Source organism: Erithacus rubecula (assembly GCF_903797595.1).
Source record: "Erithacus rubecula genome assembly, chromosome: 10".
Classification (NCBI taxonomy): Eukaryota; Metazoa; Chordata; class Aves; order Passeriformes; family Muscicapidae; genus Erithacus; species Erithacus rubecula.
Window position 1 is genome coordinate 25,377,628 of NC_136662.1, and position 16,112 is coordinate 25,393,739.

The 16,112-nt window shown below is 51.7% G+C and overlaps 1 protein-coding gene across 1 annotated transcript in view; it reads right to left on the bottom strand.

Annotated features, from left to right (window-relative positions):
- Positions 1 to 12,938: 12,938 nt before the first annotated feature.
- Positions 12,939 to 16,112, bottom strand: part of TMEM121 (transmembrane protein 121) — a 28,101-nt gene continuing 24,927 nt past the window's right edge. Inside the window, exon 2 of the mRNA XM_079314179.1 lies at positions 12,939 to 15,893. Coding sequence (XP_079170305.1) covers positions 14,367 to 15,305 — 939 coding nt within the window. The 5' untranslated portion in view covers positions 15,306 to 15,893 and the 3' untranslated portion in view covers positions 12,939 to 14,366. The remainder of the gene's footprint in view (positions 15,894 to 16,112) is intronic.

Below are 16,112 nucleotides of genomic sequence, written 5' to 3' on the forward strand. Positions count from 1 at the left end.
TGTTTTGTGTGACTGAGCTGGGAGGAGAACTTGCCAACACTTTATATGGAGTTCAGAGTCACACACTAATGCAGTGCAGAACCTGGAAAATATTAATTTCAGACAGTGCAAAGCCTGCAAGAGTGAGATTTATCACCTAGAAAACTGCAATTTGTGCAAGCACTGGGGGCTGGCAGCTTGACTTTGGGGAGCAAATCTTGCACCCATCAGGAGCACCTTGAAGGACAGACAGGAGGATACTCCACTCTCTGATTTACCTGGGGAAAGCCCTGCTCAGGGGAAATCCCCCTTCCCTGGATGTGAACAGGGAAGAGTTTCTGCCCAGGGACTGCACAGGTCCCTGCACAGCGTGGGCACTGCATGGGGAGAGGAATGTCAGATTTGCCTTTACAAACAAGCTGTGGGTCTGCTGATAAATGGAATTGGATATTGAAAGATGAAAGAAGCAATGGGGACAAACCATGAATTCTACAAGAATGAAATATTAAAAGGGAGGGTTGTACATTAGAAGGGAATCTCAGGTATCAGATGTTCTGGGAAGTCTGTGCCTCTCAAGTACCTCAGCCCATGGGGAAAGAGAGAGGGAAATGGAGATGGGAAATTGGGATAAAAAGGAGGCTGAGTCCTTCAAAAATTGGAGAGATACCAAGGAAATGCCCCATGGCCTCTCCCTTTATTCCAATAAAGTTACAAGACTCCTCTGTCTCCTTTTTGGACATAAACCTCTGGTGTTTGCGACTCAATTTTCCTGACAGGGGCTTTGCTGTTTCCCCTCTCCCTGAGCCCTGCAGGCTGCCCCTCTGCCCCTGGCATTTAGCTCCTTGCCAGCTCCAGCAGACGACACTGGCCCTGGCTGGGGTGGTGGCTGGTGATTTACCAGCCCACACCCTGGTCTGGGCTCTGCTCATCACAGCTCAGGGAGCAAAGACACCATCCAGACTGCTCCAGCAGCTGAGAACTGCCTCATAAACACAGCCCACAGGTGGAAAATGGGACACAGTCAGCCCTCACTTCTTTGCACACACAAGTTCTCCTTTTCCTCTCCTCGTTTGGGGGCATTCTGGGGAATCCTGACATTATGGCTGTAAGAGAAAATGCAGCATTTTGCTTTCCCCAAGAGCTGGTAGTTTGCCAAGAAGACATGTCTGTGAGGAGCCCGTGCCCTCTCTGTGCCTCCAGCTGAACACTTTGCTGAGCCAGCCCTGTGCCAGCCTTGCTTCCCTCCACTTGCCTGCCTGCAGTGAGGAAGAGGAGGAGGATTTGGGCTGGATTCCGGGATTTTGCTGCCTGCTTTTCCCTGACTGTGCAGAAGCACGAGCCCCTGGAAAGCCCAGGAGACAGAGGAGTGTAATTAAGGAAGAGAGGAGCTCCAGATGACAGTGGCCCTGGAGAGCAGCGCCTTCCCCTCCCTCTCGGTGCTCACTTATTGCATCTGCCTCTTGCTGGGGGCATGAGTCACATTGGTTCTGGTGATGGATGAAATTAGCTCCAGTGTGGAGCGGGAAATAAAAAGCCACTCACTGACAAGAGATCAGCACAGGCTTGGGGCTCAGGGCAAGGATCCTCTCTGCCTTTTTCTGCTCCCGCGCTTCTCACGAGCGGCTCCCTTTTAATTAGATGGGATGCAGTTCTAAGTCAACTATAAATGATATTATCAAACTAATAGAGTGTGATCATATCTTGGGTTTTATTGGTCCAGGAGCTGCTGCTGGCTGCCATGGGAACAGTGTTTTTCACAAAGCTCCTCAGCTCTGGTTTGTAGGCAACAAAAGGAGGTCAGGGGAGAGGTGATGATCCCCGGGGATGTCCTTGGCTTTGCATAGAACCAAGGAGTGGCTCCCCTCAGACACTCATCCATTGGGATGTTTTCATCCCCTCTTTCCTGCTCTTTAGCAGTGGTGTCCATCTCCTGCTGCCCTCCTCTCTTGTGTATTGCTGCTCACTAACCCAGTCTCTGCATCCAGGCTGGGCAAAACCCAGAGTGGCAGAGAAGGAAAGCAAAGAGGGAAGACACCCACAGCCTGCATGTGGGTGTGGGATGGAGCAGCATTAGCCCCGTGCTGGGCTGTTCTTGGCACCAAACACACTGTCCCCAGCTGTGCAGCACACAGGAGCTCATCCTGCTGCCCTGTGTCTCTGGGGGAGGTGGAAAACAGAGGATTCCTGAAAGTTATCCCTGGGGAGTGAGAGAAAGCAGTAGCACAGGGGAGAAATTTCCTGGTGTCTTGGTTTGCAACACAGGATGTAGCCAGCAGAATGTATTCTATCACATGTGAAAACCAGCTGGGGCAGTGTTCTTTATCTTTTCCATAACCCATCCTCCCTCCAGGAGATATCTCCTGTTAATGGGCCCGTTCAGTCCCACTGCATGACTGATAAAATTCCATCATCCCACTGGGAGATGCTCCAGCCAGGGGGAGCTGCCAAGCCTTTCCTACCCAGAGAAAAACTGAGATTTTGGACACCAAGGTACCTTCTTAACACTGGATTCCAGAGGAAAGCCAGACCTTCCCACATCATCCCTGCACCTTCAGAGGAAACTGCACCTTCTCCAGGAGCGCTGCTCCAGCTGAACCACATCTGCCACTGCAGGAGGATGCAGCCACCATTGAATGGGACTGCTGCCACCACCCTGACTGACTGATGGGTGTCAGCTTGGATTCTGACTCTGCCAGTGTTTGGGATTGTTTTTTGCATTACTGTATTTCTATATTAATTTTTCCTTTGTAAAGAGCTGTTATTTCTAATTCCCATATCTCTGCCTGAGAGCCCCTTAATTTCCAAATCATAATAATTTGGAGGGAGGGGGTTACATGGCCCATTTCAAGAGAGGCTCCTGCCTTTCCTAACAAACACGTGTCTTTCAAACCAAGACACCGGGGTCCTGCAGCTGCCACTCTCCTGAAATGCCAGGTGGGGAGGTGGGCGGCAGCAGGAGGGGAGCCTGGCTCCATTTCCACCCTGTGAGCAGCACAAAGGGAGCAGTGCAGGATGCACTTGCCAAGGCAGCCCTATGGGGAGAAAAAAGAGGCAGGAGAGGAAAACATGGCTTGGTGCTGGCCATGACTGGTGCTGCAAGCCTGATGGGAGGCTCCCTGCAGGCTCCAGGGCAGGCTCTCAGCCGAGATCTCAAACCACCCCCTGCCGCATTGATTTTTTTTTTCATGGGACTAATTTTTTAATCAGAGCGATGTAGAACACGATCAGAAGCAATTAAAGGCTGGCAGGCTAATTAGTGTCAATCAGCACGGTTTATGGGTATTGGCCTTGTCAATCAAACTTTATATTGTGTGTTAGTGAGATTGCTTTTGGATCCCAGAGCTAATGCTTCACAGAGAGCTTTTCTTTCTTGAGACGCTTATTATTAAAATAGCACAAGTCCTTCAGAAACCAGTTAAAGGACATATTTAACAGTCCTTTAGGCACTGACAATTACAGGTAGATCCTTTGCTAAATCCTACTTGGGGTTACAACAGATTAAATGCCAAGCTTGTTCCCGTGCTCCTGAAGACTGTGCTGGGTTCACCCCATCCCTCCTGGGGCTGTTGTGCTCCTGGGCATGTGTTAGCAAAAGCTGGGGCTGAAGGAGATGGGTATGGAAAGCTGCTCAGCCCAGGAAAGGAGGGATTAAAGGGTCATTGTGGCAAGGCATAAGCAGGAGAAGGGCAGGATTTCTTCCAGGGACAGACTGGAAACATCATAAGGGCCACTGGGTGGTGTTCAGTTGGATGTCAGGGAAAAAGAAAAATAATCAGAAACCTGTCATAAGCCTGGTCCTGACAGAAGCAAATCCCCAGGGTGTGTCCTTTGGAAAGGCTGGGGTTGGAAGCGGGGAGACTTGCTGCAGCCAAGGCATTCCCAGCACAAAGCTCCATATTTTAGCTGGCTGTGGGCACTGGCAGTGTTACCAGGATCACACATGAGCCCATGGAAGAAGAGCAGAGCCAGCCATTAAAGCACATCCCTTCTCTTGCAGCTGCCTGTGCCCTGAGCCTGCCCTTGTAAATACAAAAGAATCAAGGACTGAGTGTTGGGATGGCACAGGCACAGCAGCCACGAGTCCATGCTGCTTTTCAAAGCCTGAGCCCCACAGCACTCATGTTCTTTGCACTTAACAGTATAGATGTAATTTTCTAGTTGTAAGAAAAATAAAGGAAGAGCTCCATCAGGCAGAGCCCCTGGGAAGTGCCTGACAGAGGTGTGAGGTAGGAGAGAGATGAGTGTGCCAGACAGAGCCAGCCAGGGAAGTGATGCTCACAAGTCCCAGCAGCCCAAAGCAGGGGTGGCACGAGCCACCAGACTGATGGCACTGCCATCCCAGCAGAAAACACCCTGCTGCTGACAGCATCGTGCTTGGGAGGGCTGACACTCAGAGCAGCATCATGGCAGCTCCTCCCTACACAGCCCTGAAATGCTGGCCCACATCCTCCTGGCTTTTAGTGCCTGAGAAAGACTGGTGTGCTGCTCAGCATCCTGATCAAACACTGCAGCTCAGGGCTATGCATGGGTGCCACTAAATGTATCTGTGTCATTGCTGGGGCTCTTGATATTGGGCATGGAGTTGTGAAATGGTGTTCTTTCTGAAGGGCTCACAGCCTGCCAGGGGAGGTGGCTGGAGCACCAAGCTGAGCTCAGTGCTGGTCACCAACCAGCTGGGAATTGAGTCAGTGTCTTGGTTTGAAAGACAGGTGTTTGTTAGGAAAGGCAGGAGCCTCTCCTAAAAAGGAAAATCTAAACCCCTTCTCTCCAAATTATTATGATTTGGAAATTAAGGGGCTCTCAGGCAAAGATAAAGGAATAGAAATAACAGTTCCTTACTAGGAAAATTAAAATAGAAATACAGTATTACAAAGAACAATCCCAAACACTGCCAGAGTCAGAATCCAAGCTGACACTCGTCAGTCAGTCAGGGTGGTGGCAGCAGTCCCATTCCATGGTGGCTGCATCCTCCTGCAGGGGCAGATGTGGTTCAGCTGGAGCAGTGCTCCTGGAGAAGGTGCAGTTTCCTCTGAATGTGCAGGGATGATGTGGGAAGGTCTGGCTGTCCTCTGGAATCCAGTGGAAAGAAGACCCCTTGGTGTCCAAAATCTCATTTTTTCTCTGGGTAGGAAAGGCTTGGCTGCTCCCCCTGGCTGGAGCATCTCCCAGTGGGATGATGGAATTTTATCAGTCATGCAGTGGGACTGAATGGGCCCATTAACAGGAGATATCTCCTGGAGGGAGAATGGGTTGTGGGAAAGATAAAGAACACTGCCCCACCTGGTTTTAACAGATGGTGATATATACAAACTGTTGGTTACATCCTATATTGGAAGCCAAGACAGTCAGGCAATGGTCCCCAGTTCCAGCCTGCAGGGAGCTTCTGCAGCATCCCAGGAACAGGGGGAAAGCAGCCCTGGCAAGGCAGCAGAGGGATTTTTATGCCACACTCAGCTCCACAGTACGAATTCACATCTTGATATCGCAGTAGAAGATCCTCTGCCTGGTTATTGCCCCAAGACATACATTTTATCTCAGGAAATGCTTAATTGCTCCTCGTTGGACGCTGGTTACGGAACATTAGTCATCAATAAAAGACAACTCTTAAAATCTGGGCTGAATACCCTTCCCAGAGGATGGTGGTGGTTACAGCCACAAAACGGATTTGCCTCACTGCATTTCTATTTTTTCCTAACTTTCCCATTTGGGTACAGGGGGTGGTATTCCTGCCATAACTACATCCCTGTTCCCCAGCTTTTGCCCTGAAGCTCTCCTGGTGTAAAATGCCCCACCCCTGAGGGGGCCACTGTGGGCAGAGCCACACATTTTAATTCCTAGCTGGTGTGGGAAGAGCCCAGCCCCAAGATAGAAGATGAGGCTGCATGATGCTCAGCAAAAACATGGAGCTGCCAGTTGCTCTGAGGACGTGTATGCTGGAGGAAGCATTAATATTCCAGGCCACCATGCCTCCCTACCATCTGTTGCACCAAAGCAAAGGATGCCCAAATAAATTTCAAAATCCCCTGCAAGGGAGAGCACTCCGGATGCTATTTCTGCATCAAGCTGTTCAAGACTTGCTAAATCATCTCTGTCCCTTCCAAATGTTCTCCAGAGCTGTCCTGCTTAGGGACGTGGCTTTGGTGGCTGTGTCCCACCTGTAGGAGTGTGATAGCACGTGCTGGATGTTCCAGCACAGCCAGCCCAGCTCACTGCTGGGAGAAAGATGAGACAGAAACCACACAGGGATCTGCAAGCTGGCAGAACTGTGAAGCAGCTTGCTCCTGAGCTGGCAGCACCACTTAAAGTTTTCGGACATTTCCTGGGATCCTGATGGAAAGGTGGTGCCCCCACAATGCCTGCAGACTTGCTGGAGGCCCTTGTGCTGCCCTAGCTCCTTCTTGGGTTGGGTTGATGTGGCCAGCAATGTGTGAACCCATCTCTTGAGCCAGGTGGGGCAGTGACCCTGATCTCCTGGCACATATTATCTGCTAATGGGCCAGCTTTAAACCAGCTGGGGCAATCATCTTTATCTTTCCACAGCCCATCCTCCCTCCAGGCAGATATCTGTTAATGGCCATTGAGTCCCAGTGCATGACTGATAAAATTCCATCATCCCACTGGGAGATGCTCCAGCCAGGGGAGCAGCCAAGCCTTTCCTACCCAAAGAAAAACTGAGATTTTGGACACCAAGGTACCTTCTTTCCACTGGATTCCAGAGGAAAACCAGACTCTTCTACATCATCCCTGGACCCATCCTAATTCCCATATCTTTGAGAGTCCCTTAATTTCAAAATTATAATAATTTGGAGGAAGGGGGTTTACATTCTCCACTTCAAAGAGAAGCTTCTGCCTTTATTGGCAGACACCTGTCCTTCAAACCAGGACACTTCTAAAATCCATCTCTTCAAAAAGTTGATGTCCTCCTGCCAGGAGGGGATCAAGAGGAAAATTTTACGAGGATTTCTTTTTCATTTGCTGCTTGGGACTCTCCCATTATAACACAATTCCTGATGATTGCCCATTCCCCTGATTCCTACTATGTGCAGGTAAAGATTGATGCAATTCCAGGTGCCAGCCTCATTTGAGAGATTAATGAGAGATAATGTCTCACAAAGAGGTTTATTGAGTTCTCTGAGTTCATTCACCAGCTGTGAAGTGAAACATCTGAAAACAGTTTTTGAATACTAAGTTCCCCCTGGCATCAGCACAGGAAAGGCAAACAGTGCCTTTTTCTGCTTGAGGTACTTATTCTGCTGGGCAGAGTGGACTCCATGGGAGCAGCCTGCGAGGTGGGATGTTGGGTTTTCAGCTGTGTGAGCAGCCCTGAGAGCTGGGATGCTGGGTTTCCAGCTATGTGAGCAGCCCTGAGAGCTGGGATTCTGGGTTTCCAGCTGTGTGAGCAGCCCTGAGAGCTGGGATTCTGGGTTTCCAGCTGTGTGAGCAGCCCTGAGAGCTGGGATGTTGGGTTTCCAGCTATGTGAGCAGCCTGGGAGCTGGGATTCTGGGTTTTCACCCATGTGAGCAACCCTGGGAGCTGGGATGCTGGGTTTTCACCCATGTGAGCAACCCTGGGAGCTGGGATGCTGGGTTTTCACCCATGTGAGCAAACCTGGGAGCTGGGATGCTGGGTTTCCAGCTATGTGAGCAGCCCTGGGACCTGGGCATCTCCATCACTGATTGATTTTATTTCCACTTTCACATCCCCTCCTTGGAGGTGACTTTTCTGTGATCTGCAGGATTTTTCCTTTCAAATCACCCTCCTGCTATCATCCTAGCAAGATGACTGCTGCTCCTTCATGTCCTGATGGAGAGCTTGCAGGCATTTGTTTGCCTTTTGTTGTAACATCGGGGAGGCTCACATAAAAACAGAACACAGCATTCACTGGTTTTTGTCTTCAAGCAGCTGTAAAAGAGGACAATCAATAAACCTTGCCAGGGTCTTTTTAATGCTTTTTGAGCCATTATGGTCATAATGCTTCTTCAGGCTGCCTGTGTCAATACACTCAAGACACTGGATATGTCAAAAACACATAAAATCTTTATTAAGATGAAATTAAATGAGCGAGCCCAAATCAGCAATCTAAATGGATATTGTTCTTCAAGGATGCCAGACCTAAAAACCAGACACAACTGAAGAATTCAGTCAGGATTAAATCGGTGTGAAACTTTTGTCTCAGTTCCTGGGCAGGAGGAATTTAGGAGGATGGGAATTGCTGTCAAGGTGCTCTGAACACCTGTCCTGTGATTTCTGTTGCAGCATTGGCCTGGGCTAAAAAAGTGAAGCAAATCTGGGGCAGGTGGGAGGAAAACAGTTATTGGCATGAAAGTTCAGTCTATCTCTGCTCATCAAATTAACCCAGACTGATCCAAAGGAAAAAAAAATCCCTTATTTATGCATGGTTCCAGTGCTGCACCAGGAGGAACTGCAGAGTCCATTCTGATGCTACATGGCCCTGGTGGGTGCATTTCTTCTCCCAGATGCTCAATAGCCATTTTGGGCCCTGCACAGCCACCAGAGCCCTGCTCACATGGAGAACCTGGCTGCTGCTTTCAGCTCAGTGCCTGAACCCTCCTCCACTCCTGCACAGAGACTGCAGCATCAGAGGTTTTCACCTGCCAAAGGGAGCTGAGGACAACCAGGACATGTGAGAGCTGCCAGGACCTTGGGAGAGAGAAGCTGGAGCTGCACTCAGCACCCTGCCAGCACACAGCTGAGTGCAGCAGCAGGAGGATGCTGGGCTGGAGGAGGTCCAGGAGGGTAAAACCCTGTGCTCCAGGGAGGAGGTGCTACAGATAGCACAGCAGCTGGGTCCAGGCTCTTTCCTGGTGTTTTTCTGACACCAGGCAGGTGTCAGGTGTGCAGCAGTTCAAGCTCATTGCTGCCACTTCTCCTAAATTTTGGACAGGGGGATGGGACCCAGCTGGGGTTGTCTGGGCATGATGCATTTTAAGAGTCTGTATAGCTTGCTTTGCTGCACTTGGGAGCTCCCCACAGTGCCTGGCCCAGCCCTCTGGCACTGCCCAGCAGTGATATGAGATCCCCTGTGCCTGTGCAGGACTGGGGGAGTGAGAGCAATGAGAGATTTGTCTTTACAAACAAGCTCTGAGTCTGCTGGTAGACAAAACCAGCACTGAGAGACAAAAGAAACATTGAGGATTCCACTGATGATGAATGGAAAAAAGATATTTGCCTTTACAAACAAACTGCAGGTTTGCTGATAAATGAAGTTGGATATTGAAAGATGAAAGAAGCAATGGGGAAAGCCCATTAATTCTGTAAGAATCAAAAATTAAAAGGGAGGGTTGTACATTAGAGGGGAATCTCAGGTATCAGGTGTTCTGGGAAGTCTGTGCCTCAGCCCATGGGGAAAGAGAGAGGGAAATGTGGCTGGGAAATTGGGATAAAAAGGAGGCTGTGCCCTCCAAAAATTGGAGAGACCCCAGGTGAATGCCCCATGGCCTCTCCCTTTATTCCAGTAAAGTTACAGGACTCCTCTGTCTCCTTTTTGGACATAAACCTCTGGTGTTTGTGGATTAATTAGCCTGACAGGCAGTTTGCTGACCCCTGGGACAGGCCTGACAGAAAGGCTGGGAGGGGCTCAGAGGTTGCATTGCCTCTGGTGTGCCCTGCAAGCCACAGGCTGGACCTGGCTCCTCCAGGGGTGTCACTTGAGATGAAGGGGAGCCTCAGAACTGGCCAGGGGGTTGGCAATAGGGAGGACAGCACCAGCTGTGTCCCCAAAGCACCCCCAGCCCTCCCTGCCTTGTGCTTGTGTCCTGGTTCTGACGGCAGCAAGGGTCACCACCCCCATGGATTTTCCACTTTGCACCCCTTCTGCATTTTAATGGTGCAGCTTTGGCTTCATCAGGTGGGATTCCACAGCAAGCCAGAAGGATTTCACTGTTCACAAAGGAGCTCTTTTTCCTCTCAGCAGAAAGCTGAAAAATCGCTCGGTTCCAGCCTATTTAGTTTTAATTGTTTCCTTTAGTTCTCATTGCCCACAGCAAAATATCACCTTCCCCTAAGTCAGCCAGGCTGGGAGCCAGCCACCCTGCCCAGGCACTGTGCTACCCCTCCTGCTGGTCCCATGGCTCCCAGGGGATTGTCTGTGCTGGATTTTGGGGGCAGGAATAGCTGCAGTGCTGCCCCTGCTGTGCTGCCTCCACGCCCCAAGGGCTTTGCTGGCTGCTCTGGCTGTCCCCCCTGCTTGCAGGCATCCTCCTTTCCCAGCCTCTCCCTGTTCTCCAGCCTTCCTCTGTGTCTTGGGTTGCAGTACAGGATGTGGCCAGCAATGTTATTCTGTCCCCATCTGTTGAGCCGGGTGGGGCAGTGACCCTGATCTCCTGGCACATATTATCTGCTAATGGGACAGCTTTAAACCAGCTGGGGCAATCATCTTTATCTTTCCACAGCCTATCCTCCCTCCAGGCAGATATCATCTGCTGCTGGCCCATTCAGTCCCACTGCATGACTGATAAAATTCCATCATCCCACTGGGAGATGCTCCAGCCAGGGGGAGCAGCCAAGCCTTTCCTACCCAGAGAAAAACTGAGATTTTGGACACCAAGGGACCTTCTTCCCACTGGATTCCAGAGGAAAGCCAGACCTTCCCACATCATCCCTGCACCTTCAGAGGAAACTGCACCTTCTCCAGGAGCACTGCTCCAGCTGAACCACATCTGCCCCTGCAGGAGGATGCAGCCACCATTGAATGGGACTGCTGCCACCACCCTGACTGACTGACGGGTGTCAGCTTGGATTCTGACTCTGGCAGTGTTTGGGATTGTTCTTTGTAATACTGCATTTCTATTTTAATTGCCCTAGTAAAGAACTGGTATTCCTAATTCCCATATCTTTGCCTGAGAGCCCCTTAATTTCAACATTCTAATAATAATTTGGAGGGAGGGGGGTTACATTCTCCATTTCAAAGAGAAGCTTCTGCTTTTATTGGCAGACACCTGACCTTCAAACCAGGACACTCTGGCAGCCGCTGAGGAGGGAATGCTCCTCACTGCTGCTCCCAGAAGAGGAAGGGCTGTGCTGCTGAGGCAGAAGGTGATGCACACAGAGCCCTGGGGATGATGAACAGCAGAAGATGGGAAAAGCCTCTTCTCCTTCCCCTCATTCAGAGTGGGCTTCGAGCACCTGTGGCTTTTTAGGAATGGTGTGGTGCTCTGCATCCCAGGTGAGCATCACCTGCAGGATCTCTGCTCCTGCTCCAGCTCCTTCCACAGAACACCCCACTCCACAGAGACAAAAACCTTCTGTCAGCAGTAACAAGCAGTGTCTTGTAAGCTCAAATAAACTTGTAGGGACTCCTAAACCTTCTTGGAATTTATGGGACCAGGAGGATAAAGCCATCACAGTCAGACACCCCCAAGCAACTTTAGCAACAGATCAGGTTCAAGGAAGTATGAAAGTATTCCAGTATAAGGCAAGGATGCAGAAATATCTATTGGGGTGAAACAGAACAGAAAACACCCAAGCCATCAGAGAAACCCGCCAGATCACTGGTTTTATCCCCAGAATGAAATACCTCTGCACCAGGGCACTGCCCAGCTGGCATGTCCCAGCCTCACGGTGCACAGCACCATGACACAGGTTCCCCTGAAGGTTTTCCCCTGCTCAGTCCTGGGGAAGAAGTATAAAACAAAAGCTCATAAATTAATTACCTAAAAGAGCAGCAGAATGTTATTAGATACTTGGGAGTTAATTGCACTGCTGCTAATCGCATGTATTTTAAAGGCACCAGCAGATGTAATATGTAATTCCATAGGTATTCCAGAATAATTTAGCAATTTAATTAATTTCTGCTGATACCTTTTAAATCACCTGCCCACTTCCTCTCATGTTTCCTGAGGGAAAGGGAGAAGAAACTTTTCCAGTTGGCTAAATCTGTTGCAAACTCACTTTTTTTGGCAAAGATGCTGTTTTATTTCTCAGTGGATTTCATTAACATTAGAGTTATCCCTGGGAGACAGGGTGGCCAAGCAAGACTGTGATTGCCTGGTCCTAAAATTGGAAGTCTGGATCAGGGATGGTTGAAATGTTTTGGACAGATTGTGATGGGCTGAGAAGATGGAAACTGAAATGATTTGTGGATTTAGGTCAAATTCAGTAAGCAGAGCACCGGGAAAATGTGGAAGAGAAATGTAAACACCACCAGGCGCTTTATTCCATCTCCTCAAAATGCAACGTTTTGTTCAGAAAAAGCAAAAATATCCCATTTCAGTGTGTTTGAGATGCAGGTTTTCTGTTTGTCTCCTTGTGCCTCCCTTTGGGGTCAGGCAGCTGAGACACACCCAGCCCTGGGGCAGCATGGCAGCTGGAAAAATTATTTATTTTCTTTTGTGGGCCCACTGCTCAGTAGTGCAGGCACAGAGCCTTAGGATGGCACCTGGGAGTCCAGGGCAGGTGGGGCAGAAGAGGACACAATGATTTGGACTCTGTGAGACCCTCCTGAGGCAGGCAGAGAAGAGACCACCAGAAGCCATTGCTCTCATGGGGCTTTTATTGTCCGGCTGGCCCTCGCCTCCCACCCTGCTGTTCGTGCCTGAGCCCCTCACCACCAGCCACGCCTGCAGAGAGACCCCAGCCCAGCTCATCTCCACCCCAGACACCTGCCTGGGGCAGCACATCCATCCCAGCCCATCCCATCCCAGGTGTCTTGGCTTGAAAAGCAGGATGTGACCAAAAGTTTGTATTCTATCACCAGCTGTTAAACCAGGTGAAGCAGTGTTCTTTATCTTTTCCACAGCCCATCCTCCCGCCAAGAGATATCTCCTGTTAATGGGCCCATTCAGTCCCACTGCATGACTGATAAAATTCCATCATCCCACTGGGAGATGCTCCAGCCAGGGGGAGCAGCCAAGCCTTTCCTACCCAGAGAAAAACTGAGATTTTGGACACCAAGAGACCTTCTTCCCACTGGATTCCAGAGGAAAGCCAGACCTTTCCACATCATCCCTGCACCTCCAGAGGAAACTGCACCTTCTCCAGGAGCACTGCTCCAGCTGAACCACATCTGCCACTGCAGGAGGATGCAGCCACCATTGAATGGGACTGCTGCCAGCACCCTGACTGACTGACGGGTGTCAGCTTGGATTCTGACTCTGGCAGTGTTTTGGCTTTGGGCTTTTTTTTGTATTACTGTATTTCTACTTTAATTTTCCTAGTAAGGAACTGTTATTCCCATATCTCTGCCTGTGAGCTCCTTAATTTCATAATCATAATAATTTGGAGGGATGGGGTTTACATTTTCCATTTCAAGAGAGGTTCCTGCCTTCCCTAACAAACACCTGTCTTCCAAACCAAGACACCAGGGCAGCACATCCTTCCCATCCCATCCTCATCCCAGCCACCTGCCCAGGACAGCACATCCTTCCCAGCTCTTTTTTGGGGTTTGTTTTGTTTTTTTTTTTTTTCCATTTTTTAATATTTATTTTAAAAATATAGTAGCTGTGGAAAGCAGCCCTCTTTATAAACACTTGATGCTGGAGTGAAATGCATCATCGCCATCCTTGTTCCTAATCCCTCCTGGGTGCCCGTGCCTGCCAGCAGCAGTGCCGGGGGCTGGGGAGGCTGCTGGGGCTGCTGCAGGCAGAGAGGCTCTCGATGGCAGGGAGAGAGAGAGAGAGACAGAGGAAGGGACCCTTCTAAAAATAGAAATATTGTGCTGAGTCGTTTGGAGTGAATGAAATACATAAAACACCAGCATTAGATTAGCTTTAGCTCGTCAGATATTGCTGCCGGCAGAGTCGGCGCAGGGCTCGGTGGAGGCTCAGTCCCCCTGGGCCCGGGCTGGGGCAGCCACGCTGGCCCCAGCCCCCTCCCCACTGCAGGGCTCTCTGCTGTCACCCACCACTGGCCCACAGGGCAGCCTGAGAGCCCCCGGAGCCGACATAAATAGGAAACTGTAAACACAACCATTGGAGAGAAGAGACATCGACGATCACAGGGGTCACTGCTTCGAACGGCCCACCCTCCCCCCCGCAGCCCACACCCCTACGCCCTTGTCCCCGCTCCGTAAAAAGGTCTCCAGTAACAAAATCTTGATCCGGGCTTGGAGTAAAGGTGAGGTGCTCGGGGGGTACAAAGGGACGCTGAAACCTTAGCGGTCTTTGCTCAGGAGGGGACATAGTGGCAGGAGGGGGACAGAGGGTGGGGTCAGCTTGTCCAGGTCCTTTGCAAGTCCATTTGGTTTTTGGGAGGACTCCTAGGGTTATACCTGAGATGAAGACGCCTAGAGGACACTCCACAGCTCAATCGGAACGCAGTCGGTGTTGCTGTGCCCAGAGGAGCCCTGGCTGCCAGGGTTTGTCAGAGCAGCATCGCCCCTCTTGCTCGGCACGGGGCCGTCTGAACCAGCGCCGGGCCGGGGCAGCCCTCATGTGTCCAGGATCTCGCTGGTGGGCGACGGCTCGTGGGGGATGCCCTGCGCGCCGTGCAGGGTCTGGTTGTGCGACAGCGAGTTCTGCTGGAGCTCCAGGGCGATGGCGTTCTGCGGGAACTCCTTCACCTGCCGCTTGTACTCCAGGAAGGTGCACGCCTTGGTGGCGATGGCGATGATGTTCTTGCCGATGAAGATGGTGGAGACCCTGCTGTCCTGGAACAGGATCATGTTGATGGCCCGGATGAAGATGGTGACGATGTTGATGGTGACCAGGCTGAGCACGGGGTAGAGCATCATTTTCTGCGGGGCGATGTGCTCGCCTTGCATGCTGATCTCGCTGAGGGACACGCAAGGCAGGATCAGAAGGAGGATGTAGCAGTAGAAGAACATGAGCCCCTCTGCCCAGATGGGCAGGCCGGTCCTGTGCGGCTCCCACAGGTTGGCCTGGATGTCCAGGATATCCAGCAGGTCGAGGGCCACCCAGAAGAGGCGTCCCCGCAAGTCCTCCTTCTTCCGAAAGGTCCGTATGTACTCCATGCTGTCCAAGGCCACCAGCACCAGGTAGAGCCCCGGCACGCAGATGGAGAGCAGCAGGGTCAGAGCTTTCCTGGCCACCGTCTCCAGGTTCTTCTTGTCCGCTTTGTAGTTCTGAAAGATGAAGTACAGCTTGATCTCCAGCACGAAGATGTAGAGGAACCACAGGATCATGGCGTAGCCCCGCTTGGCCGTCTTCACCTCGGCGCCCACCCACACGGCCACGTAGCGCAGCACGATGAGGAAGCAGATGTCCCCCACCAGCACGATGATGCAGACGCCGATCTTGCGGGGCCCCTGGTTCTGCTCCACCAGGTAGGCGTCCATGAAGGCCATGGAGGTCATGATGACGATGGTGGTGAGGCAGACGTGGCGCCGGTCGGGCGGCGGCAGCACCATGGCGAGGCGGGCGGCCCTGCCGGCGCTAGGCGAGCGCGGGCGGCGGCGCTGGGCCGAGGCGCACCCGCGGCCGCCCCAGGCCCCCGGCGCCGGCCTGTCGCCCGCGGCCGCCCCGGGCAGCGGCGGCTGCAGCAGCAGCGGCTCGGCCGGCAGCGCCGCCGCCCCGGGGATCGGGGCTGCCCCCGCGGGGCCCGGGCCGGCCCTTCGGGCCTCGGGGCCCTGCAGGCAGCGCGGCTCGGCCCCCGGCCCAGGGCTGGCCGAGCAGCCCAGCCCCAGGCACCCTCCGCCACCAGCAGCCAGGGCTCACGGCTCTGCAGGGCCTCCTGGGGGAACGGCCCTCCTCTCCGCTGGCTCCCCCATGGCTCAGCCTCTCCAGCGGCCCTACGGCGCTAGCACGCCCCAAATCCTGGCGCAGATCCCTGGCGGCGGGGCAGAACCGGAGCTCTCCTTGTTCCCGGCGAGACCCCGCGTTCCTCCAGGGTCTGGGGGGCTCCTGCTGCGTCCTCACAGGGAATCGCCTTCACCCCTATCCCCACAGGGCTGTGCCGGTGTCCTGCTGCTCCCAGCTGCTCATACATCCCTCCATTCCTGGAAGAGACAGCAGAGAGCAAGTGTCAGAGTCCCTCTGGGCTGGCCATGGAATGGTGGCAGTTGTTATAATATTATATCATTATTATTATAGTATTATATATATTATATTTTATCTATTCTATTATATATTATATACTACATCTATTCTATTCTATTTACATATATATAATACACAACATACAATGCACAATATACATACATTATATTATTGGCTTT